Consider the following 27,632-nt stretch of genomic DNA (forward strand, 5'->3'; position numbering starts at 1 on the left):
TACAACTTAAATTTTGCATATTTGTCCCCAAAGAAACCCCTTTCAGTGCGTGGTATTCTTGTAAATTAATGATTTGCTCTTATATATACTGATACTCATTCTTCCCCCTCTTTCTACAAAAAGGACGAAATATGGTATATTCGGAACGATGTAACTAGTTACTAGTTGAAAAGTTCCGTCGGAACAAAATAACTGACGGAACATAGTGGCTGTTACAAAATTGGGCGTCTGGTTTCTCGTTTGTATTGTGTTAAATTTGTTCATGTTGGGGTATTTTATAACATTCTATAAGGTACGGATTTTACTAATTGTTAAAGGTCGTACAGTGACCCATAGTTGATAACATTCATGTCATTTGTCTTTGGCGGATAATTGTCTCATTGCTTATCATACCACCTTTCTTTATTTTTAAGAAGCCGCCGGCTAGCGCACCTAATCACACCTTGGTTTTTATCAGTCTGTATTGCTCATTTATTGTATTCTGTCTTTTGTTGTCTTAGCTTTTATTTTTTAGTGTTGGCAATGCAAAATATAGTTCATAATCTTTTCTGTTGTGTGTTGTCTTGATGAAACCTGATATATGCAAAAGAGAGGCAGAAGATACCAAAGGGATAGTCAAACTCATAATTCGAAAAAAGAACTGACAATGCCTTGGCAAAATATGAAAAACAACTAATAGACAAACAACAGTCTACACAACACAACATAGGAAATAGTCACAGAACGACCTTTGCAATTGTTCAGTAACAAATATCCTACTAGTTGACAATGTATCTCATTTCTTTTTTTCTTAACTGTCTCTTGAATAGCTTTATCATCAACAAAGAACTATGACATAAGTAATCAAACATACAAATTAATTTTATTATAAACTTTAAAATTGTCAATTTGTAATAACTGAGATTTCAACATCATACATCATTACTTTATGTAATCAGCATTAATTGGTCCCTTTATAATCATGATTTTTTTTTAATTCTTATTATTCTCAGATGTTATTCTGTCATTAAGGTAGTCCAATCGATAGAAAATCCTGTAGCAAAATTTGGATCTCAAATGAATGGTATCATTTTTCACACTCTAATATATATAAATGCAACTCATTTGCAAGAAATTTCATTTACCATAAATAATACATTTCGTAATGTCTTATAGTAGAAATTTGAATAACAAATCTATTATAGTTTTCAAGATAATATCCCCAAAAAACAGAGAATGTGAACAAAATTGTAATTATGACTTAAAAGATTTGATGTCTCCTTGGTATCTTACACATCTTTTTTAAAGAGAAATAAGCTTTCTGTCTGCTTTAGTTCTCACCAAAAACAGGTAACAAATGTAATTGAAGGGCAATAACTCTTATATTGAGTGGGCTAATGATCTCAGTCATGTTGAATTATTTGTAAATTTTGTCAAGCTGATAAATATTGGTGTGTAGAGATTCTTTCTTTCTTTCATAGTTTTTAAGGTTTAAAAGCCAAAGTGTTTAATGAAAACCATCCCATCAAACTTTCTTTTATAACTCTATATATACTTTTCCTTTGTATCACCTATTTGTGTGTTTTTCCTATGGAAAATAGTTTTTTTTTCTTCTAAAGTACAACTTGGTACATGTACATGAAATACAATATATTACAATTTTAAACATACGTCTTAATAGTCAAACTGTCAATAAACATGTATATTAATACCAACTAGCCTTTAGAGGCTTATGATGCACTGTCGTTTGATTACGAAATATTATATAAATAAATTTTAAAAACTTTTAACACAGAGATATGTCTCCCCTATTTGTTATATTGATAATGCAAATGTTGAAATTAAAATAGCAATACTTTAACATGTAAATTATGTAAATATTCAAAGTCAATGAACCATGACTGAAGGTACAGGGCTAAACAATCTCCATGGAAATGAGATGTGCCAATGCTAATACAACTGCAAACCAAATACCATTGACTTTTCACAAATCCTTCCCTTTAAACAAACCTAAACACAAACATTAACTTATAAACTATGTAAAATTTCAAAGTCAATGAACCATAATTAGGGGGTGGGGTTATATAATCTCCATGCAAAAGAAACTTGCAAATGCCAATACATTTGCATACCGAATATCATTGACTTAACATTAGTGGTTCATCTTAAACTGTTGTAAACTAAGCAAAAGTTTCAAAGTCAATAGACCATGACTTAGGGGTAAGGACCAAATATATGGAAATGAGATGTGCTAATGCTTATACAACTGCATACCATTTATCATTGACCTACCACTAACGGTTCCCCTTAAACTGACTAAAATCACAAACTAATACATGAAAACTTAGCAAAAGTTTCAAAGTCAATAGACCATGAATGAGGGAAGGGGCCAAATAATCTCCATGGAAATGAGATATGCCAATGCTTATACAACTGCATACCAAATATCATTGACCTACTACTTGTGGTTCCCTATAAACTGACCTAATCACAAACTAATACATGTAAACTAAGCAAAGTTTCAAAGTCAATAGACCTTGACTGAGGGGGCGGGGCCAAATAATCTCCATGGTAATGAGATGTGCCAATGCTAATACAACTGCATACCAAATATCATTGACCTACCACTAGTGGTTCACCATGAACTAGACCTAATCACAAACTAATACATTGTTGACGCCGCCGGAAACAGCCTACCTATGTCTTGCTTTTTGACTCCGTCAAGGCGAGAAAAAAATCATATTGAAATCATATATAATCTTTATGAATTTTGCACAAATTGAAGCTTTCAAACAAGCCTCATGACATGGACTTTTTATCATGTTTCTTTTAAACATTTAACAGTAATATATAAATTTTGACAAACTGTCAAATAATTCTGTAATTTTTTGTTCATACCATAGACTACATTAAAGTGTTTGTAATAACATACACTATATAACAAGATAACTCTTAAAAAGATATAAAGCAAGACATTTTCAAATGATTTTAAGATATAATGCAAACATCAGACTAAGAGAAGCACAAAAATTAGGATATTCTGAATACATGTATATATATATATTTATGAATGAAAGCATGCTTTACAGCATTAAAACACTATATGTACAAATATTACATCAGGAGAGCTGCTAAACAGAACAAGAGATTAAAGTTTTTAACAGTTTGAGTCTGATATTTCCTTTTTGAATGTCCTAAAGCATGTAAAGTGCAAAATCTCTGACATTGTGATTCAGAAGTTCTTGCATGTTGAACTTGTTCACAAAAAGCAGTAGTTTCAACCATTTAACCAAACCTGAATTGAAGTCTAATAAATTTGCAACATAAAATGGATGTGCTTCCTCCTGTTTATAAATATTTATTCTGCTGTTTTATTGCCATCTGTTATGTCATCTTATATTCATAAAGGGAATGGAATGATTTGTGAAGAATTCAATTTAGATTTACACCATACTGGGGTTTCATTGTTTATGACTAGATACTTAAATTTAAGATTTCACAGCATTATGGTTGTTCACAACAGTCAAGCAGTAATAAGATCTAACTTTTTAGCCCATTCACACAAACTGTGATGCCCTAAACTTTCAAAATATTCTAAGTGTGCTTTTGAAAGACTGATTCCTTCTTTTGGTGGAATTTTGCAAATGCTTTCTTTGTCATCAACACACTCAACATGATAGTGTACTTTAATAAAACGTAATTGTCTTTGTCCAACAGAAAAATAATCTTTTGGTATATGTCTTCTGAAAACAAAATCCTTTGGAGGTCTTATTGGCCTGTCAAATTTTCCACCACATTCTTTGCATATTCTTTGCTTATAAAGTTTACACAATAAAAATGGTGACTCTATTCTACTGCTTTTTCTGGTTCTAGTTTCTTCCTGTAAGTAAATGTATATGTTATGTCTCTTTAATTATCATGATCATAAGCAATTAAAAGTGAATCGGATATTTTAATTTTCATGTTTTTTAAGATAATTAGGTACTGAATTGATAAAATTCCTTGCTTTTTAATCTAACTGTAATTAAAACAAGCATTCTGAGAGTATTGCATGGCAATACATAGTCCCCTACCGGGTAACAATTCATTATACTGGAACAAAATGCTAACTTGTTCTATAACTTGTCATGTTTTTGGACTCCGGCAAGGTGAGACAAAAACAGTGTGGAAAACTGAATATATGAGTGAATTTTTTCAAGTCCAAGGACCATAAATCTGCACAAAATTATCAGACCGAAACAAAAATTTGAACTTGATCTGTAACTTGTCATGATAAAACTATATACCAATTGTCAATCAATATCTTCAAGCAAGATGAAAAAAAGTGTGGAAAACCTATTACACTCTAACATTAGATATGATTAATAGTTCTCTAAAATTAGATATGATGTAATACAATGTATATCTATTTTCAAATTACAATCAAATATAATTAATAGTTCCAAATAGTTGTCACAAACTAATATAGATTTGTAACTTATCTATAAAATGTCAACAACTTTTATCTACACAATGTAATGTAATGAAATATATACCTTGATAAAGATATATTATTATCTAATTAAAAGATTTCACTTAATAAAAAAAAATATATATATATATATACATGTAGCATTCAGAAAATTAGTTTATACAAAATAACATATAAACCTGCCACAAAATTCCTCAAACAATTTAACAAAGAATGTCTTTTAAAAAATGAGTTATCTCCCTTTGTACAGATATATGGTTTAACATAGTACTCTTAACATTAGTTATGGAGTTTTTTTATGGACCATAACTCTGGACTTAATCATCAGACCAGGAACAAAATTCGAACTTGATCTATAAATTGTCATGATAAAACTATATACCAAATATCAAATCAATATCTTCAAGAACGAATAAAATAAAATGCTCCGCTGGGGGCGCAGCTTGATATGACCACAGATATCAAACCCTGAACAGTTGGGGCAAGTATGGACACAACATTCAAGCTTGATACAGCACTGAATTTGGATTGTAATTAAATATTTGACACAGCATAGGTTTCTGACACAGAATGAAAGTGGTCTAAGAACTTAAAAATTTGTAATTTACCTATTCAAACCATATCATTATTATTTGCTTTTATATATAAATCAGAAATAACCAATTTAAAATGGAAAATTTTAAAGAAAAAAAATTAAAAAAAAATCCCCCCCAAATTTTTTGAACCCCCTTATGATTCATCACCCCCAAACTCAATCCCAGCCTTCCCTTTGTGGTATGGTACCTTGCAGTACAATTTCAGAGAGATCCATACACTTGAACACAAGTTATTGTCTGGAAACTAGAAAAATGCTTGTTTTTGGCCCCTTTTTGGTCCCAAATTCCTAAACGTTTAGGGCAATTACCCCCAAACTCAAACCCAGCTTTCCCTTTGTGATATGGAACCTTGTAGTACAATTTCATTAAGATCCATACACTTGCACACAAGTTATTGTCCTGAAACTAGAAAAATGCTTGTTTTTTGCCCCTTTTTTGCCCCTAATTCCTAAACTTTTGAGGCAATAACTCCAAAAATCAATCCCAGCCTTCCCTTTGTGGTATGGTATCTTGCAGTACAATTTCAGAGAGATCCATACACTTGAACACAAGTTATTGTCTGGAAACTAGAAAAATGCTTATTTTTGGCTCCTTTTTGGCCCCTTATTCCTAAACGATTTGGGCAATTAACCCCAAACTCAATTCCAGCTTTCCCTTTGTGATATGGAAGCTTGTAGTACAATTTCAGAAAGATCCATACACATACACACAAGTTATTGTCATGAAACTAGAAAAATGCTTGTTTTTTGCCCCTAATTCCTAAAATTTTGGGGCAATTACCCCAAAAATCAATCCCAGCCTTCCCTTTGTAATATGGTATCTTGCAGTACAATTTCAGAGAGATCCATACACTTGAACACAAGTTATTGTCTGGAAACTAGAAAAATGCTTATTTTTGGCCCCTTTTTTCTAAACGTTTTGGGCAATTAACCCAAAACTCAATTCCAGCCTTCCCTTTGTGATATGGAACCTTGTGATACAATTTCAGAGAGATCCATAGACTTACACACAAGTTATTGTCATGAAACTAGAAAAATGCTTGTTTTTTGCCCCTTTTTGGCCCCTAATTCCTAAAATTTTGAGGCAATTACCCCCAAAATCAATCCCAGCATTCCCTTTGTGATATAGAACCTTGTGGTACAATGTCAGAGAGATCCATACACTTACACACAAGTTATGTCTGGAAGTTACAAAAATGCTTATTTTTGGCCCCTTTTTGGCCCCTAATTCCTAAACTGTTGGTACCATAACCCCCAAAATCAATCCCCACCTTTCTTTTGTGGTATTGAACCTTATGGTAAAATTTCATTGAGATCCATTCACTTAAACTAAAGTTATTGTGCGAAAACCAATGTGTCTTTGGATGACAACAACGACGACGCCAACGTCATACCAATATACGAGCCGTCGTATATAAAAGGTTAAAAATTTATACTATTAAAGGAAAATATCTCCTAAACAGAGTTAATTGATGATTTCTGTTGTGTTGACTTACTTGTAAATCTTTTTTTAATGTTTACAGTTTCTCTCAAGCTATTATCATGATTATAGATTGGAAGAAAATAGACACAACTGCCTTTAACTTAACGTTTAAGGGCAATAACTCCTACAATGTTCTAGGAATTGACTGACAATTTAGTTTTTTTAACTTCAAATTACTGTAAACTAAATAATTTTCGCAAGAAGAAAAATTAAGGCGAATATAAATCATGGCCAATATTTAAATCTTTGGTCTTCCCTTGTCTAAATACTAGTTATAGACTAACTGAACTTCATTTATTTTGTGTTCGTTTGTTGATAATCCTGCTTACCTATATATAATACCATGCATACTTACAGTCTTCTTTTTTATACTTTGAAGGATCTCCAGTGACTGTGATGTAGTATCTTCGATATTTTGAATTCTGATGTTCTCCTCATCATCAATTTTTAAATTCTTAATTCTTTTAACTTCCTGCTTGAATCTTTTACCTCCAAGTCTAACTAAAGCCTATAACAAATTTGTATTTGAAAATACACAAATAAACAAGGAATATGTGTACATTTTGTTAAAAACTGAAAACTAAAAACTAAAAATGTTTTGTTAATGATGTTCACTATAAGGTAAAAATGTCAAAAACAGTATACATGGTATAGTTTTTTTTCTTTCTTCAAACATTTACAATAAAATGCTCCACTGGGCGCAGCTTGATACGACCGCAGAGGTCAAACCCTGAACAGTTGGGGCAAGTATGGAAACAACATTCAAGCTTGATACAGCACTGAATTTGGAATGTGATTAAATATTTGACACAGCATAGGTTTCTGACACAGAATCAATGTGGTCTAAGAACTTAAAAATTTGTAATTTACCTATTCAAACCATATCATTATTATTTGCTTTTATATATAAATCAGAAATAACCAATTAAAAATGGTAAATTTTAAAGAAAAAAAAAAGGAAACCCCCCCCCCCCCCCCTTATGATTCATCACCCCAAACTTAATCCCAGCTTTCCCTTTGTGGTATGGTACCTTTCAGTACAATTTCAGAGAGATCCATACACTTGAACACAAGTTATTGCCTGGAAACTAGAAAAATGCTTGTTTTTTGGCCCCTTTTTGGCCCCAAATTCCTAAACGTTTAGGGCAATTACCCCCAAACTCAAACCCAGCTTTCCCTTTGTGATATGGAACCTTGTAGTACAATTTCATTAAGATCCATACACTTGCACACAAGTTATTGTCCTGAAACTAGAAAAATGCTTGTTTTTTGCCCCTTTTTTGCCCCTAATTCCTAAAATTTTGAGGCAATTACCCCAAAAATCAATCCCAGCCTTCCCTTTGTGGTATGGTATCTTTCAGTACAATTTCAGAGAGATCCATACACTTGAACACAAGTTATTGTCTGGAAACTAGAAAAATGCTTATTTTTGGCTCCTTTTTGATCCCTTATTCCTAAACGTTTTGGGCAATTACCCCCAAACTGAAACCCAGCTTTCCCTTTGTGATATGGAACCTTGTAGTACAATTTCATTAAGATCCATACACTTGCACACAAGCTAGTGTCCTGAAATTAGAAAAATGCTTGTTTTTTGCCCCTAATTCCTAAAATTTTGAGGCAATTACCCCAAAAATCAATCCCAGCCTTCCCCTTGTGATATGGTATCTTGCAGCACAATTTCAGAGAGATCCATACACTTGAACACAAGTTATTGTCTGGAAACTAGAAAAATGCTTATTTTTGGCCCCTTTTTGGCCCCTTTTTTCTAAACGTTTAGGGCAATTACCCCCAAACTCAAACCCAGCTTTCCCTTTGTGATATGGAACCTTGTGATACAATTTCAGAGAGATCCATAGACTTACACACAAGTTATTGTCATGAAACTAGAAAAATGCTTGTTTTTTGCCCCTAATTCCTAAAATTTTGAGGCAATTACCCCAAAAATCAATCCGAGCCTTCCCTTTGTGGTATGGTATCTTGCAGTACAATTTCAGAGAGATCCATACACTTGAACACAAGTTATTGTCTGGAAACTAGAAAAATTCTTATTTTTGGCTCTTTTTTGGCCCCTTATTCCTAAACGTTTTTGGCAATTAACCCCAAACTCAATTCCAGCTTTCCCTTTGTGATATGGAACCTTGTAGTACAATTTCATTAAGATCCATACACTTGCACACAAGTTATTGTCCTGAAACTAGAAAAATGCTTGTTTTTTGCCCCTAATTCCTAAACTTTTGAGGCAATAACTCCAAAAATCAATCCCAGCCTTCCCTTTGTGGTATGGTATCTTTCAGTACAATTTCAGAGAGATCCATACAATTGAACACAATTTATTGTCTGGAAACTAGAAAAATGCTTATTCTTGGCTCCTTTTTTGCCCCTTATTCCTAAACGTTTTGGGCAATTACCCCCAAACTCAAACCCAGCTTTCCCTTTGTGATATGGAACCTTGTAGTACAATTTCATTAAGATCCATACACTTGCACACAAGTTATTGTCCTGAAATTAGAAAAATGCTTGTTTTTTGCCCCTAATTCCTAAAATTTTGAGGCAATTACCCCAAAAATCAATCCCAGCCTTCCCTTTGTGGTATGGTATCTTGCAGTACAATTTCAGAGATATCCATACACTTGAACACAAGTTATTGTCTGGAAACTAGAAAAATGCTTATTCTTGGCTCCTTTTTGGCCCCTTATTCCTAAACGTTTTGGGCAATTACCCCCAAACTCAATTCCAGCTTTCCCTTTGTGAAATGGAAGCTTGTAGTACAATTTCAGAAAGATCCATACACTTGCACACAAGTTATTGTCCTGAAATTAGAAAAATGCTTGTTTTTTGCCCCTAATTCCTAAAATTTTGAGGCAATTACCCCAAAAATCAATCCCAGCCTTCCCTTTGTGGTATGGTATCTTGCAGTACAATTTCAGAGATATCCATACACTTGAACACAAGTTATTGTCTGGAAACTAGAAAAATGCTTATTTTTGGCTCCTTTTTGGCCCCTAATTCCTAAACATTTTGGGCAATTAACCCCAAACTCAATTCCAGCTTTCCCTTTGTGATATGGAAGCTTGTAGTACAATTTCAGAAAGATCCATACACGTACACACAAGTTATTGTCATGAAACTAGAAAAATGCTTGTTTTTTGCCCCTTTTTTTCCCCCTAATTCCTAAAATTTTGAGGCAATTACCCCCAAAATCAATCCAAGCATTCCCTTTGTGATATGGAACCTTGTGGTACAATGTCAGAGAGATCCATACACTAACACACAAGTTATGTCTGGAAGTTACAAAAATGCTTATTTTTGGCCCCCAATTCCTCAAATGTTGGTACCATAACCCCCAAAATCAATCCCAACCTTCCTTTTGTGGTATTGAACCTTATGGTAAAATTTTATAAAGATCAATTCACTTAAACTAAAGTGAAAGTGCGAAAAACCAATGTGTCTCTGGACGACAACGATGTCGCCAATGTCATACCAATATACGATCACAAAATTTGTTTGCGATCGTATAAAAATGGAATATTGAATAATTATTTGTAGTTAGCAAACTGTTGAAATTTATCGAAATAAGTGTAAAATTTTTGCTGATACATTATTGACTTGCAAGACAATAATTGAACGTATGATTTGGATTGATATGCATTAAATTCAAACTTTAATGTGAGCATTTGCCTACCCAGTTCCCCAGCCTGGCTGTGACGGGACTTACTCCAAGAAAGTTAAACATGAATAAATACAATGCAATAAAACATATGTACACACCCACTCACCTGATTTACTTATCCTCAAAATATAAAAGTGTAAAATAAAAGTGCAAAATATATACAAAATAAGAGAAAAGGTCACTCGGATGCCGCACAAATGCCATGGCAAAGAACGGGGTACATGTATTACAGGACATACTTGGATTCCAAACCGATACCGCTAAATGCCCAGATGTTTTCCTGGTAGAGGAAAGCCGAAAAAATCCTACGATAAAGGATCTCAGAAAGAAACAACCTATCCATTAGGGGAACAGCTAAAACCCTCAGACATCAAATAGATTGGTCTGATAGTTTCCCACGTGAAACTACTAATAGATCCCATCTGACCGCATGTCTCAAACAAACCTCAAAAAATTTGCAGTAACTTTCCAACAAAAAAATATAATCTAAAACATAAAATATACGATGTAAGGATAATATTAATAATTGAAACCCATTTGGACAAAACAGTTTCAATGATGTTGACGGATTCTCTCTGCAAAAAATTTTCATGTCCGCTTTCATCGGCATGCTCAACTAACTATATATGAAATTTAACAGAATAATTGTCATAATGCTATATTGCACATACAATCTACATTAAACTGTTTATATTTATCTATTTATATTCATATTGGAGTCTCTATGGTTAGTTGTAAACTGCATGTGAGCACAAATGAAAAGTTCCTTCCCCAATACTATCCTCTTTTTCTTGGTTTACATAATCAATTTTTAAATCAGTCTCATCAGTTAATTTAATACTTATATATGTATAGTTATAATCATGATAATATAACTTCCTACATGCAAGATCCCCTTAGATTCTGAGTCTTTTTCTATAAGGATTATAAATAGCCAATTCCTTTTTTCTCATACATGTCATACCTACCTCTGATAAATCTTTAAATTCCTTATTGAAATTTTTTATCTTTTCTTGTCCCATATGAGAGAACTTATTTCTGTGTTGGTGTATCCTTTCAATGTCATCTGATTCAGTTAAATCACCAGGATTTGGCCAAACATTCCATCCTTGCTGTGGTGGAGGAAGTACTAATGTGTTTCTACATAATTTGTAAAGCAAGCTAATATCAAATTCATTTGATGATACTGCTTTGCCTGAAATAATTTAAACTAATACATGCTAATAAGACAAGAAGGCCTGTATCAGTTACATACCTACATGACCTAAGAAAAATCACATTCAATGCTAGCTAGAAAGTATATGAGGATTTGGCTAAATATTAAAGCTTCAAATGTTCGTCCATTCAGAAGAAATATCAAATTTAAATTCATTTATTTAACTGCTCAAACTCTATGTGTATATGTATACATATAAATTATATTACCATATAAACCTGTTAACACAGATCAGAGGCAGATTTAGGGGTGGGCCCACGGTGCCTGGGCACCCCCTTATGGAGCTACATATATATGGTTAGTGCATAGGCTTTTTACATAACTCCCACTCCAAATGTTGCTTACTTTGTGGGCCCCTTCCCCCATCCCCCCCTTTTCAATCTTAAATTCCACATCTGCAGATCTAGAGATGTGATATCACCTGCTTTACATCGCAATCAAAAACGGTGATTTGGTTATATGCAATATCACTGTAGTTGACATCCTCTTTTAAGTTTTTTTCCTAAGCTTATGAATAAAGTACTGCATTAAAATAATAACTTCAAATTTGGCTGATGTTTATGGCAGAAAAATACGCTTTACAAATTATATACTTGCAGATGTCTTGCCTGCTTTGCTGATCATGAGTGAATCTTATGTTGAAAGTCATTGAGAAATTCATATGACAAGCAGTCACTGAACCATGAAAATGAGATGAGGGTTAAAAGATGAAAACTATACATACCTACTGGAAATAGAATCTTCATTTGATGATATTTACAATCCCACTTAAATTTCAAGTCACTTTTGTATTTTAAAAGATGCACACTAAGTTGGCCAGGTGGAACATGTGTATCAAAATAAGTCTTCAATGCTTCTGTTCCCTTATCATTCAGGAGTTTATAACGTATTTTGTTTTTTTCATCTAAAATAAAAAATAAAATAAAATTTACTTAATCAACATGATGATCAAGATGACATTCAGACTTTATCGGGTTTATAAACCATTACTTATATATATATATATGTTCTTCTATATGTACAGAGAGTCATGTGAAGAACTATATATATATATGGAAGCTAGTCATTTGGTACCTTAACCATTTCTTACCATTGCCATTTTGTACACAAAATTACCCTTAAGCACCATGAATTTGTTATTAGTACCCATGGACAAAACCATTTCATGCAGTATTGGTTAATGGCCTATGCCATTTCGTACCATATAGACTAAAAACATCCTTAGTCTAAATAAATACCCTGCCATGTCTGGTCTGTGTTTTTCTTTATATGTTTTTCTGCTTTGTATGGATCTGATGAGTTAAGCCCTTTTCAACTGAATTTTATAGTTTGTTCTTATGTTGTACTGTTACACCACTGTCCCAGGTAAGGGGGAGGGTTTGGCACCAGAAAACTAGTTAAATACATGCTGTAGGTGCCTGTCCATAGTCAAGTGCCTGTAATTCAGTGGTTGTCCTTTGTTGCTGTATATCATACTTGTTTTTCTCAAATTGTTTTGTTATAAATCAGGCTGTTAGATTTCTCGTTTGAAATGTTTTGCCATTTCTGGGCCTTTTATAGCTGACTGCGGTATGGGTTTTGCTCATTGTTGAAGGACGTACAGTGACCTATAGTTGTTAACTTCTATGTCATTTGGTCACTCATTGGCAATCATACAACATCTTCTTATTTTTATAAAAAGCATTTCAAGTCATATATATTTGGATATTGTTAAAATTTTTATAATATGAACTAAATCATTGTTTGTCATAAATATAACAGGACATATTCAATATGGTTCATTTGTAGTTTGATTAAATCCTTGAACAAGTAATTTTCAGTCAGTCAACATGAATAAATTATGTACATAAGCTTTACAGCCGATTGCATTGAGGCTTGCTTGCTACCTGAACCTTGAAGTCATTATTAGGTTAGGTAAACTACCCTCCTTTAAGAGTAGTCTAGTCCTACAGATAACCAATCAATCTGTCTGTTGGACTAGGCTACTTCGAAAGGAGGGTAGTGTACCTTACCTGATACATGTGATAATGACTTCACGTTTCGGCTAGCAAGCAAGCTAACCAAAGATATTATCTTTGCCCACACACTCAATGCAATCGGCTGTAATTCATAAATGTATTTCGTCAAAAATTACAGCACATATGCCATGTTTGTACTATTAGAGATTTCCCTTTCATCAGAATAAATGACAAAATTATGGGGATCAAAAGTAAATATGCCCAGAACATGCTGAAGATTAAGGTGGGACATGAACAAGAAAGAATACGATTGAATTAACAAGAAACATTTTAGTTATTAAAATAAACCCTACCAACATGATAAAGAAATGGTCAACATGGTCAAAGTCCTGTTACTTCACTAAAAATTGTCAAATCAACATGGCAGTAAAATATGGTCAACTTCACATGATGGCATGCAAATTGATGCAGTAGTACCAAGTATGAAAGGTTTCTGTCAAATGGTCTCAGAGGAGTTGCGTTCACAAGGGATTACTGTGTCAATACTAATAAACTGCTTCGTTGAGCGCAGCTGGATACCCCCGCAGAGGTCCAACCCTGAACAGTTGGGGCAAAAATGGACACAATATTCAAGCTTGATACAGGTCTGAATTTGGATTGTAATTAAATATTTGACATATTATAGGTTTCTGAATAAATGTAGTCAAAGAACTTGAAATTGGTTATATGAATTGAATTTATATTCAAATAAAGATTTCTTGCTGTTGTGCAATACTAATAGTAAATCTGTTGTCAGACTATAAACAAATAAAGTTCAATTTCTTCTCAATGTCATACCGGTATTTGAAATTTATGAAAATCAATAGGGAGATTACATCAATAGCTATAAATAATTCACCAAAGTTTCATGAGAAATGCTGAAAGCATTTTTGAGTTATTGTCCAAAAACTGGAAAATCCCCCTTTTTTAATGAATAAAACCCCATAACTCAGAAATGTAAAATCTAAAATTTATAAAATTCTAAAGGGAGCTTACATCAACAGATATAAACAATTCACCAAAGTTTCATGAGAACTGCTGAAAGCATTTTTTAGTTATTGTCCGAAAACTGGAAAATCCCCTTTTTTTATGAATAAAACCCTGTAACTCCGAAACGTAAATTCTAAAATTTATAAAAATCAAAAGGGAGCTCATGTCAATAGATATAAACAAAATTCCTTGCAAGTTGGTGAAAGCATTCTTGAGTTATTGTGGGAAAACTGGAAAATCCCCCCTTTTTTAATGAATAAAACTCCAAAACTTGGAAACGGTAAATCTGAAATTTATAAACTAGAGGCTCTAAAGAGCCTGTGTCGCTCACCTTGGTCTATGTGCATATTAAACAAAGGACACAGATGGATTCATGACAGAATTGTGTTTTGGTGATGGTGATGTGTTTGTAGATCTTACTTTACTGAACATTCTTGATGCTTACAATTATCTCTATCTATAATGAACTTGGTCCAGTAGTTTCAGTTGAAATTATTTTGTAAAAATTTACAAAATTTATGAAAATTGTTAAAAATTGATTATAAAGGGCAATTACTCCTTAAGGGGTCAATTGACCATTTTGGTCATGTTGACTTATTTGTAGGTCTTACTTTGCTGTACATTATTGCTGTTTACAGTTTATCTCTATCTATAATAATATTCAAGATAATAACCAAAAGCTTCAAAATTTTCTTTAAATTACCAATTCAGGGGCAGCAACCCAACAACGTGTTGCCTGATTGGTCTGAAAATTTCAGGGCGGATAGATCTTGACATAATGAACAATTTTATCCTCGTCAGATTTGCTCTAAATTCTTTGGTTTCAGAGATATGAGCCAAAAACTGCATTTTACCCTATGTACTATTTTTAGCCATGTCGGCCATCTTGGTTCGCGGGTGGGGTCATTGGACACATTTTTTAAACTTGATACCCTAATGATGATTGTGGACAAGTTTGGTTAAATTTGTCTTAGTAGTTTCAGAGGAGAAGATTTTTGTAAAAGATTACAAAAATTTACGAAAAATGGTTAAAAATTGACTATAAAGGGCAATAACTCCTTAAGGGGTCAACTGACCATTTTGGTCAAGTTGACTTATTAGTAGATCTTACTTTGCTGAACATTATTGCTGTTTACAGTTTATCTCTATCTATTATCATATTCAAGATAATAACAAAAAACGGCAAAATTTCCTTAAAATTACCAATTCAGGGGCAGCAACCCAACAACAGGTTGTCCGATTCATCTGAAAATTTCAGGGCAGATAGATCTTGACCTGACAAACAATTTTACCTATGTTCTATTTTTAGCCATGGCGGCCATCTTGGTTGGTTGGCCGGGTCACCGGACACATTTTTTAAACTAGATACCCCAATGATGATTGTGGCCAAGTTTAGTTTAACTTGGCCAAGTAGTTTCAGAGGAGAAGATTTTTGTAAAAGTAAACGACGACGGACGCCAAGTGATGAGAAAAGCTCACCTGGCCCTTTGGGCCAGGTGAGCTAAAAATGAAAGGGAGCTCACGTCAATAGATATAAACAATTCACCAAAGTTTCATGCATATTGGTTGAAGTTTTTACGAGTTAATGTCCGACATGTTGACGACGGACGGTTGGACAGACGGTCAACCATAATATGTCCCGTAAACGGGGGTATAAAAAATAATGGCCAACATGGCCAAAGTCAACCAACTGCCATAAAAATTTTCAAATCTAACAGGTGATATAGCATGGGCAGGAGAATGTGATCATGATCATGATGATGATGACAAATAATCCTTCAAAATATGAAAAAAATCTGTCAAACAGTTTCTGAAAATTGTTGTATTTCTTACAGATGGACTTTGTCATGCTTAACATGCTTTTAAAATTCCTCTGAAATTTTATTCCTCAAACAAGAAAATCAATTTTAAAACAGTTATATACAAATATTTCAATAACATGAGTAAAAACTATATGTGTACAATGTACCTAGTTTCATGTGCACATTAAGCACAAACTGACTGCTGATGTAATGATTGTCTCTGTATAAGAGAAACTGATAAGTTCCTTTGTCAGCAGGTTGTGTGTCTTTTATTATAAGTCTTGCTTTCTTAAGGTCTGTAGAACTGCCATTAAATTTATCTAATGATAAATCTAAATCTTCAATTTTCCCTTTTTTAATGAACTGCCACTTGGCAGCAAAGTAGGAAGCATCAAGTGTTCCAATATTGCATTTAGCCACCAAACAAGCTGTTTTCCCATATTCTCCTTTTAATGGGCCTTTTAAATCTATTGTTGCTATGGGACCTGAAAATAGAAATGACAGTACATTAATCTGCTGTTTGCATGATAACTCTTGATGAGTTTTCCAGATAGATGGTTCATTTAGTTTCATTTTTGTGGTTCTGTACATTTTATCTTTTTTATCAAGTCAAAACTATTTGATACCTAAATCATCAAAATATATTCTACATAGTTTGATATTTACACCAGTCCTATATTTACAACTATTTTGTTTTAAATACATGTACTACTTTCCAGTATGTTTTTTTTTTACTGGGCCCAAATTGGTGGTGTTACAATTCTTACAAAGTCTACCCAAACTATTTTGCAAAGAATTCTGCTCAAACCAGTGCTAGGGGCCGTCTTAAACTTGCAGTGAGTTGAGAGTTTTCTTGCTCCATGTTGAAGGCCTTACTGTGATTTTGAGATGAGAACAGCAATAAAAGTGCTGTTCCTTTGCTTTTGTGTTTTTTTATTGCTGTGCATGTACTGATTTTGTGTCATGGATGGATACCCTACATCCTTAAAATTTGTTTTTCTAACATGTTTAAAATATATGCAATTAGGTATTACAGATTTTTACAAAATTTAGTATGCACTAACATGACTTAATTAGAACTTGTTGAACTTATCTATTTCAATTTATCAATCCTAATATATTTTAATTTTTTTCCCTAACCTATTTCAATTTATTTTCCCTATCTATAGCCAAGTATTCAAACATTTCCAGACATATTTCTGTATCTTATCAGCTCTCCTGTATGATGACATAAGTAAAATTAAATCGTAAACCAAAAAATGGATTATTCATTATAGAAGTTCAAGCTAGGGCTGTCAGACATGCATGTACACCTAACAATCATTCCATACACCAAATATAGTCGACCTTTTTCTTATAGTATCTGAGAAACTGAACAATCACAAAAACTTTTATCACAGGCAAGACAAAAACTTTTGTTTAGGTAGACATGGTAGAGCCCCCTTGTGAAAATAACTATTTTGGGTTAAATTTGAAACTATTTCAGAAAATGTGTCAAATATAACCCAAAGTATTTATTTTCACAAGGGGGCTCTACCATATCTTTGTTTAGGTAGACATGGTAAAGCCCTCTTTATGAAAATAACTACTTTAGGTTATATTTGACACATTTTCCGAATAGTTCCAAATGTTGAAATAAAAATGGCAAAAATCCATGGTTGACATGTCATAACATCTTAAGTATGAAAAACATACATCCACTTCATTTGAACTTTGGTTGAGATTTTACTTATTGGCAACAATACCACATCTCCTTATTTCTATAAAGTAGGAGATGTGCCCTGACTAAAGGTACAGAGTCACAAAATCTTCAAAAAATAAATAGAGAATGTGTCCCTGTCTCGGGCCGGGCATGGACACAGTTGATGCCCCCACTTGCATACAACATTATAAAGGGACATAACTCAAGAACGATAAAAGTGACGCAACCCAAATTTGTACTTGATCTGAGTTTTAAGGTAATAAGTATTGTGTATAGGTTTCATAATGTTTGGTTGGGGCAAACTTAAGTTGCAGAATGGAAACTAACAATTTTGCAATTTTTCAATTTTATAAAGGGGCATAACTCGATAATGATTAAAGTGACGCTACCAAAATTCAATCTTGATCTTTATTTTGTGGTAATAAGCATTGTGTACATGTTTCATAAAATTTGGTTGAGGCAAACTTCTTAGAGAACGAAAACTAAAGATTTTGCAATTTTTCCATTTATGAAGGGGCATAACTCTAGAACGGTTAGAGTGACGCTACCAAAATTCAAACTTGATCTGTATTTTGTGGTAATAAGCATTGTGTATAAGTTTCATAACATTTGGTTGAGGCAAACTTAAGTAAGAGAACAGAAACTAAAAATTTTGCAATTTTTCCATTTATAAAGGCGCATAACTCTAGAACGGTTAAAGTGATGACACCAAAATTCAAACTTGATCTGTGTTTTGTGGTGGCCCGAGAACACAGATATTTCGTAGTGCATTTCTTTTAGACAATAAATTCAAATTAAAAAAATCGCACCTGCTCTATCTAAAAAAGATTTTTACAGTGTAGTGTACTACTATTGATACAAATAATATCAAAATTATAGAAACTTCTACCAGCTCTAACTCAAAATATTGACTATTCTGTGTTAAGGGGGGCTAAAATTCAGTTTGACAGCTTCAGACATTATAATTTTTGACCTTTTTTAACTGGACCAAATCACTACTTAACATAAAGATTCAGCACCCAAATTTTTTTAACATGTAATTTCATCCCCTTACTTAATATTTCATGCATAAAATATCAAGAAATAAATTGGTAAAGTGTATCAAAAAAAAAAATGCAAGTTATACACTGTTCACACTAGGGACTATATTCGTAGACAACGAAAACCAAAGGACGATAACTGTGTCCTTGGACCTAATAGGATAGAAAGACTTGACAAATTTTAATAAAACTTTGCATGACCTAAGCTTAGGAAATTATATGATAGTTGGCCATGTTTCATGGCCATAGGATATATATTATAGAAACTAGGGCCATTTTAATATTGAAATTTGGATGTTTATTTTTGACGTTTAAATCAAATATTTACAACTGTCAAGATTTTGGCCTTAAAAATTTAAATATTGCAAAAATTTGCTTTTTAAATACTCTTGAATATAATATAATAAGTATTAAAAGCAACGGAACACTCATTTGATTCATCAGATTTATGACAGCTATTCAAAAGTCAAATTTATATGAGCCTGTGCCTGAAAATAGAGATTTTCGAATTAAGGGAAGCCTTACATAAATATGCATTTTTTTCAACCAATTTGAAGTTTTTGAAGTTTTTTAACCATACATTATTCTTTCATATATATTAAATGTACTTTAAATGTAAAGAAAAGTTACAAAAAACATACCACATGAGTATAAAATGGTCTTAGGCCATGTAAGACTGAGAATTATTTAGAGTCGATTTAGGCCGTAGCCAATATTTACATATAAAAATGCACACAGAGGCTTTAAGAAATGAAAATTTGTTACTTTTTGCTCATTTCTATGCTAAGATGTCATGATACAAGAAGTCTAATTGCAAAAGGACTCTTGAATTCAACTTTTTTGGCAGACAGTATGGTCTGATGACCAGTTTTTCACTTTTCAATGGAAAACTTGCATGTAGTTTTAGTCTCAATTGGCATATATTTGAACCACTTATTATCCTAAAGAAGAAAATTATGGTAGCATATGAAATGAATAGGGTGTACTGATCATTGTAAAGTGTTTTTTTTACAGATTTAGTGAAATATTTGTGATGGACTACAGATTTTATGTACAAAGCTCTTCACATTTCACATACATCAAACAGGCCGTTTAACCAGGGACATAAATACAAATATTCTGCACATTTTTTCTGTGATAATCTACTTTTCTCTAGATTCAGAGTTCACAAATGGTTAATTAAATTTGATTTAAGCATAGAAACACAAATATCAGGAACATAAAAAGCTATCAGATAGAAAGTCAGCATGGCTCTTAGGCATAAAATGGAAATGGCTTTAAAATGCTTATTTTAGCCGTATAAAATAAATGACAAAATGGGACATTTTAACAGAATTTCTGTCAAACAAAGATGTAAATCCTTTACTTTTATTGAGTTTGACAAATTGAAACCAGCAAACCATTCAGGAAAGTTGCCAAAGTACAAAATCTACATGTACGGAATTCATCTCTTAGGCCCGAGAACACAGTTATTTCGTAGTGCATTTCTTTTAGACAATAAATTCAAATTAAAAAAATCGCACCTGCTCTATCTCAAAAAGATTTTTACAGTGTAGTGTACTACTATTGATACAAATAATATCAAAATTATAGAAACTTCTACCAGCTCTAACTCAAAATATTGACTATTCTGTGTTAAGGGGGGCTAAAATTCAGTTTGACAGCTTCAGACATTATAATTTTTGACCTTTTTTAACTGGACCAAATCACTACTTAACATAAAGATTCAGCACCCAAATTTTTTTAACATGTAATTTCATCCCCTTACTTAATATTTCATGCATAAAATATCAAGAAATAAATTGGTAAAGTGTATCAAAAAAAAAATGCAAGTTATACACTGTTCACACTAGGGACTATATTCGTAGACAACGAAAACCAAAGGACGATAACTGTGTCCTTGGACCTGGTAATAAGCATTGTGTATAAGTTTCATAACATTAGGTTGAGGCAAACTTAAGTAAGAGAACGGAAACTAAAAATTTTGTAATTTTTCCATTTATAAAGGGACATAACTCTAGTACGGTTAGAGTGATGCTACCAAAATTCAAACTTGATATGTATTTGGTGGTAATAGGCATTGTGTATAAGTTTCATAACATTTAGTTGAGGTAAACTTAAGTTAGAGAACGGAAACTAAACATTTTGCAATTTTTCCATTTATAAAGGGACATACCTCTAGAACAGTTAAATTGATGTCACCAAAATTCAAACTTGATCTGTATTTTGTGGTAATAAGCATTGTGTATAAGTTTCATAACATTTGGTTGAGGCAAACTTAAGTAAGAGAACGGAAACTAAAAATTTTGTAATTTTTCCATTTATAAAGGGACATAACTCTAGTACGGTTAGAGTGATGCTACCAAAATTCAAACTTGATCTGTATTTGGTGGTAATAGGCATTGTGTATAAGTTTCATAACATTTAGTTGAGGTAAACTTAAGTTAGAGAATGGAAACTAAACATTTTCAATTTTTCCATTTATAAAGGAACATAACTCTAGAATGGTTAAAGTGATGCCACCAAAATTCAAACTTTATCTGTATTTTGTGGTAAATAGCATTGTGTATAAGTTTCATAACATTTGGTTGAGGCAAACTAAAGTTAGAGAATGGAAACCAATTTTGGGACGTATGGACGTACGTACGTACAGACGGTCAAGGGTAAAACTTAATGCCCCCTCCGCTACAGCGGGGACATAAAAAAACATTTGCTAATGCTTAAACAAATGCATACCAAATATCATTGACTTATCATAAGGGGTTACCCTTAAACTGACCTTATCACAAACGTAACATGTAAACCAAGCACATGTTTTAAAGTCAATAGACAATTAAGGCCTGATTTACAAGGAAACAATAAAGGAAAAAACAAATATGACACACACCAACCAATGACAGCCACTGAATTATTATGTCTGTTTGTTTTTTTTCACACATTGTTGTCAATATAATGGAATTTTATAAGACTGTCATACAAGTGGGAGGTTTAGCTAGCTTTAAAACCAGGTTTATTCCACCATTTTCTACATAAGCAGAGGCGGGTCCAGGTAAGGGCGTAATGGGCGTACGCCCCCCTCTTTTCAAAAAAAAAAAAAAACAAAAAAACTATCGTTATCTGCTTATATTGTATTGAATACAAAATATCATATTCATTAATTAAACACATACTCTGATTTCTTTTTATACTGATTCCCCCATCCGATGGGTGACTTGGACACCTTTTTTACGAAAGCGGTAAGTAAATCTATACATGAAATGGTTGTTTTGTGTGACACTTCCCCAATGGCCATTCTACATCTACCCGGGGGATACTCGCTATAGATATGATACCGGGTATGTTCCGACAAACGGGGTTGCATTTTCAGCTAAATTGTCTGAAATGGGGTTATGTTTTTTCGCCTTGCATTGGAAGGGGTCAGATTTGACTATCTAGAACGGGGTATTATAAATACAATGTTACACTATTGTTTCAGATAAGGGTGAATGTTTGGTACCATTCAAACGTTTAAACCCGCTGCAACTGTTTGCACCTGTCCTAAGTCAGGAATCTGATGTTCAGTAGTTGTTGTTTGTTGATGTGGTTCATAAGATTAGACCGTTGGTTTTTCCCGTTTGAATGGTTTTACACTAGGAATTTTTGGGACCCTTTATAGCTTGCTGTTCGGTGTGAGCCAAGGCTCCGTGTTGAAGACCGTACTTTGACCTATAATGGTTTACTTTTATAAATTGTGACTTGGATGGAGAGTTGTCTCATTGGCACTCATACCACATCTTTTTATATCTACTAAATTAAAGACAACGTTCAAACCTATGATTGCGTTGGATAAAAACCGCAATTTTTAAACGTGTACATGCAAAACAAATTTCTTGGTAAATGGGTTTAAATACAGCACAATCAACATTTTCCAAAAGACCAAAACAGTGAAAAGGTTTATTTTAACAAAACGGGTATATATATATATATATATATATATATATATCAAAAGTTCAGAAAAAGCTATCGTTAAAGATTTATTTTTCATGCCCATTTCATATAACCTTTTAACTGAATTTACAACTTCTTCCAAAGATGCAAAGATTTGATATCCACATGTTAATCAATACATAATTTGAATGATCCGAAGGCAGACTATTTTCACCAATTTGTCTATCATGGAGTCTGTTATAATACTTCATAATTTGATGCTAAATTGTTGAAATCCAGGAGCTTCTGACTTTCCCCATGGACCCTATACCAGGCAACCGGAATTACGCCTCCTGTTCATAAAATCCTGGCCTAGGACTATTGAAATGTAAAGTAACGCCCTATACCCTAGAATTTGGAATTTCTCGTTATTGGTCTACTGCTGTTAAGATCCATCCAATCATTTTAATATACCATAGACAATTAATGGAGAGAATTTGGCATAAAAAATATCAAACCCTGACACTTTAACTATAGAATATACATGCTCCAAGTCAGGAACCGTTACATTAGTGCATTTCACAATTATTTTATGTTTTTTAGCCAAAAAAGGTCCAAAAAATTTTCGCCTCGATCCGCTCGGCGAAATATTGTAATCTACGCCCCCTCTTTCTAATATCCTGGAAACACCCCTGATAAGGAATTTGCCTGTACCAAGTCAGGAATATGACAGTTGTTCATGTGTTGTTTTCCATACTTTTGATGTGTTTGAGCTTTTGACATGTTTGATTTTGCCATTTGATACATTTGTGATAAGTGACTTAAATTTCCTGGTTTAAATTTTCCTTGGAGTTCGGAATTTTTGTTATTTTACTTTTTACATGACGTAGGCTGTTGATCATGTTAGTAGTATTCTTGTTGGTAGCAGCACTGCATGGTGTTTTTTTTTATTGTGTTTTAGTTTTAGCACCAATGGTCTAGATATGCAAAGGAGGACGTTAATGTGCATGTAAAATTGGTTTAACGCAAGGGGGTCTCTTCCTATATAAAGGTATACACAGCTGGAATGTCAAATATATCAATTTGGTGATATTTCACGGAGGTAATATAATAATGGGTAGACATTTCAATGTCAATAGGTCATAAATTTTCATCTTCTGTTAAGATGTCTGTCAAAACTGTTCTGATCTAATATTTATTACAATGTATTATAATACATGTAATATGAATGATCCAATATGGTTAAAGCCTAAATAATATGTAGCCTAAATAAGATGTCATGATAGCTGGGAAATATATATAATTGGGTTGTGATTTTCTTATGAAATATATGAATGGGTATAGGGATTTTTGCATAAATCAATATATAAATGGGGGGCGGTTTTCAAACCTCAGCCAGACGTCTGTACGGTGTACCCAAATTTGTATGACCATATGTTGTTAATTGTCATGTGTGTTTTTTTCCAGAGAAGGTGTTGGTGGTTGAGGTTGTGACAGGTCTGTTGTACCATAGATGTATAAACCCATAGATAAAGCTCGTCAAAAGTTCCCTACTGTTCTCTATTGTTAGATAAAAAGAACCAAGAGTATGTCTATTTTTAGCGCACTGGACAGACAAATAAAATGGTGAAAAAATGGATGAAATCGGTCAGAAATTGCGCATTTTACAAGAAAAATATTGAACTGAATTAAAAAATGTTTATTTAAGGCTTGTATCTTTATATTTTATAAAAACTATGTTCCTGTTAGTTCCTGAAAATGGGAATAGCACGTTGTTGAACTTCTAAAATACACCTTCTCTTTGATATGCTTCATTAAGGTGTCGAACTGCGTCGAATTTGGGAAAAAAATAATAAGAAAGTACATTCTTTTCTTTATATATCAGTTTTTCTACATTTTTAGAAGATAAATTGTCTTTCTAAATCATTTTTATATTTTTACGAATAAGTTAGCTACTAAATGATCATAGATGTTTATACATCTATGGCTAAATTATAATAATTTCATTCATGATGTTTATTAAATTAGTTTAAGTAAAGAATTTTAGTGTACTACCAAAACATTCCATGTAAAGCATGGTAAATAAATATTATAGAGCATATATTCAACTTTTTCCATGTTTTCTATTAATTATATTTTCAATAGACTTATTTATAATAGTTAACATACATTGTTTCGATAAAGTTAAATTGATAAAAGATATAAAATTTAAAAATGTAAATATGATGAAAACATTAGTTCTGGCTAAAAAAAAGATATCCACATGTATTAATTTCTTTTCGAGAATAATTTGTAATATTGTTTTACCTACAAGAACATTATTTTTTCATAACCAAGTCATTCTAAAATATATATTTTGATTTTATTTCTTTCTGATTTTTTGCATGTTTAACTGCTAAGTAGCTTTTGATTGTCAGTTTTCTATTGTCTAGATTGTCAATTGGCATCTCAATGACCAACTGGTTCATGTCATTATCAGATAAGTGTGAAAGCCATTACAACGCACATAGAACCTTTGAAGTCAGTGTTGAGCTTCATCTATGGGTTTATACATCTATGGTTGTACTGTGAGGTGGTTGAGGTTGTGACAGGTCTGTTGTACTGTGAGGTGGTTGAGGTTGTGACAGGTCTGTTGTACTGTGAGGTGGTTGAGGAGGTGACAGGTCTGTTGTACTGCGAGGTGGTTGAGGAGGTGACAGGTCTGTTGTACTGCCAGGTGGTTGAGGAGGTGACAGGTCTGCTGTACTGCGAGGTGGTTGAGGAGGTGACAGGTCTGTTGTACTGTGAGGTGGTTGAGGTTGTGACAGGTCTGTTGTACTGCAAGTGGTTGAGGTTGTGACATGGTCTTTTGTACTGCGAGGTGGTTGAGGTGACAGGTCTGTTTTACTGCGAGGTGGTTGAGGAGGTGACAGGTCATGTTGTACTGCGAGGTGGTTGAGGTGACAGGTCTGTTGTACTGCGAGGTGGTTGAGGTTGTGACAGGTCTGTTGTACTGTGAGGTATTTTTGGCAATTCTTACTTTTTACTTACAAGTAAATGCATAAACATTTTACAAGTGTCACTCCAAATGTTGGCTTGTCAGCCTCCCCCTTTCAAAATCCTGGATCCACACCTGATCCACATTATTCGCATGTACTCAAATACAATTCAGTTATTCCTCTTCACGTTTTCTGATTTCTTACCTTGGATTTTTGGAGTTGTATCTGATGCAGAGTGCTTCCTCTTCAGTGTACCATGGGAATTACATGGAGCTTCTGGCACATCCATTCCTATAAAAATTCATTTTATTTTTAGACAAAAGTTTACTATTGGTCATGATCAGTATACTTCTTGGTGTCATTATGGCACAGGGCGTCAGTCGGGAAAGGGTGGGCGGAATTTTGGAAATCTTTATTGTATAAACAGAATTACCTCAAAACAGGCATTCAAATGAGTTAAAAGGGTATTTAAGTACATACATACTCATTCAAACAATATAGTACATGTAGTAGATTAAAAACTATTTTGATATGAAAAAAGTGATGCGAAAACTGTGTTGATTTGATTGGCTTCTTCATGCAGCATCATGAGTCAATATTTAATACAACATTTTCATTGGCTATTCATTAGGTCATTGAATTTGATGACTTTCAAAGACTACATGTAAGACAAGTACATGTACATTTCGTCCATGTCAATGGACATAAGTGATTTCTTCTTCAATAATATAAAGGTGCCTAATATATAAAACACTATCACTTTTCATCTGAAAATCTTCTTTTTGTCTAATTTTTTGTCAGGCGTTAAAGCTTGACGCTGGAACAGGACATATGACATCATACTGGTATGTCAATGTATGTGCAAAAGACTTGATCAATGATTCATGGAATTTTTTGTTTACACAATGAGTGTGTTGACCATAAGAGAAATAGATTTAACAACTCATGAGAATTGGATACTGCTCGATACCAACTCCCATTATTTTATTTAATCTAAATAGCAATAATACAGGAGCATGAACAATCATTTATAATTATTATTACAATAATAATTATAAACTTAATATCTGGGGTTGATATCATCATATCAAGCAATATCCAATTCTCACTTGTTATGAAACCTGTAATTCCCCAACTGTCTGCAATAATCATGGTGATGAGTGAAATATACACCTTTCAATCTAGTCCAAATAATTATGACGTCGGTTGTTTTTAATTTTTTTCTGTGACACCTTCCATGCCTTCCTACCGGTTATTTTTTCTGTGAGCGTCACAGAAAAAAATTAAAATTAGCCTTTCAACTTATTCAAGACGTCATAATTATTTGGACTACGTCTCGGTTTCAATCTACAAAAATTATGTAATATAAATAGTATTGGATTATGTAATAAATAAAATTGGATTATGCAGAGACATATATACACATATATGTATATATACATATACATATGTGTATATATGTCTCTGGATTATGTAAGATAACATTAGATTATGCAATCAATCTTATATGGGAAAGGATTTCTATATAATTCCTTTGTCAATGGACATATGGTGTTACTGAACAACAAAATACTTGTAAGTTGTATTTAAAAGAAGCGCCAATAATTTTAGGTCAATATTATTATTATAGGAACTCACTGAAATTTTGTATCTTAAAATCGAATAAGAACACGAAGAAAAAAGCGTTCCATCATCTCCTTGAAAACATTCTTTGTAAAATCAAAACAACCTTACCAAACGCACAAATTGGCAATGGTACACTTCATAACTTTTTTGAATTTTCCAGACGCGTCTGTTTTAGGA

At 33.0% G+C, this 27,632-nt stretch overlaps 1 protein-coding gene across 2 annotated transcripts; it reads right to left on the minus strand.

The window, feature by feature from the left end:
* Positions 1 to 845: 845 nt before the first annotated feature.
* Positions 846 to 27,632, minus strand: LOC127719517 (uncharacterized). Of its 2 annotated transcripts, none has more exons than XM_052225670.1 (7): positions 27,564 to 27,632; positions 26,034 to 26,120; positions 16,371 to 16,688; positions 12,139 to 12,318; positions 11,167 to 11,393; positions 6,884 to 7,036; positions 846 to 3,859 (listed from the first exon to the last, which is right to left on the minus strand). In XM_052225670.1, the coding sequence occupies exons 2-7, from the start codon at positions 26,116 to 26,118 to the stop codon at positions 3,503 to 3,505; spliced, it is 1,320 nt and encodes a 439-aa protein (XP_052081630.1). In that variant the 5' UTR covers positions 26,119 to 26,120; positions 27,564 to 27,632; the 3' UTR covers positions 846 to 3,502. The 2 variants fall into 2 exon arrangements, with proteins under 2 accessions (XP_052081630.1, XP_052081631.1); XM_052225671.1 differs by having other exon boundaries at positions 27,468 to 27,632.

This window comes from Mytilus californianus, unplaced genomic scaffold (genome assembly GCF_021869535.1).
Source record: "Mytilus californianus isolate M0D057914Y unplaced genomic scaffold, xbMytCali1.0.p SCAF_11, whole genome shotgun sequence".
Classification (NCBI taxonomy): domain Eukaryota; kingdom Metazoa; phylum Mollusca; class Bivalvia; order Mytilida; family Mytilidae; genus Mytilus; species Mytilus californianus.

Bases quoted from the DNA above. Each gene is read 5' to 3' on its own strand.
- LOC127719517 (XM_052225670.1), bottom strand. From the start codon at position 26,118: ATGGATGTGCCAGAAGCTCCATGTAATTCCCATGGTACACTGAAGAGG. The intron at 16,689-26,033 runs GTAAGAAATCAG...TTCTATTTTCAG, and splicing joins TACAACTCCAAAAATCCAAG to GTCCCATAGCAACAATAGAT. The intron at 3,860-6,883 runs GTAAGTATGCAT...ATTTACTTACAG, and splicing joins AAAGTATAAAAAAGAAGACT to GAAGAAACTAGAACCAGAAA.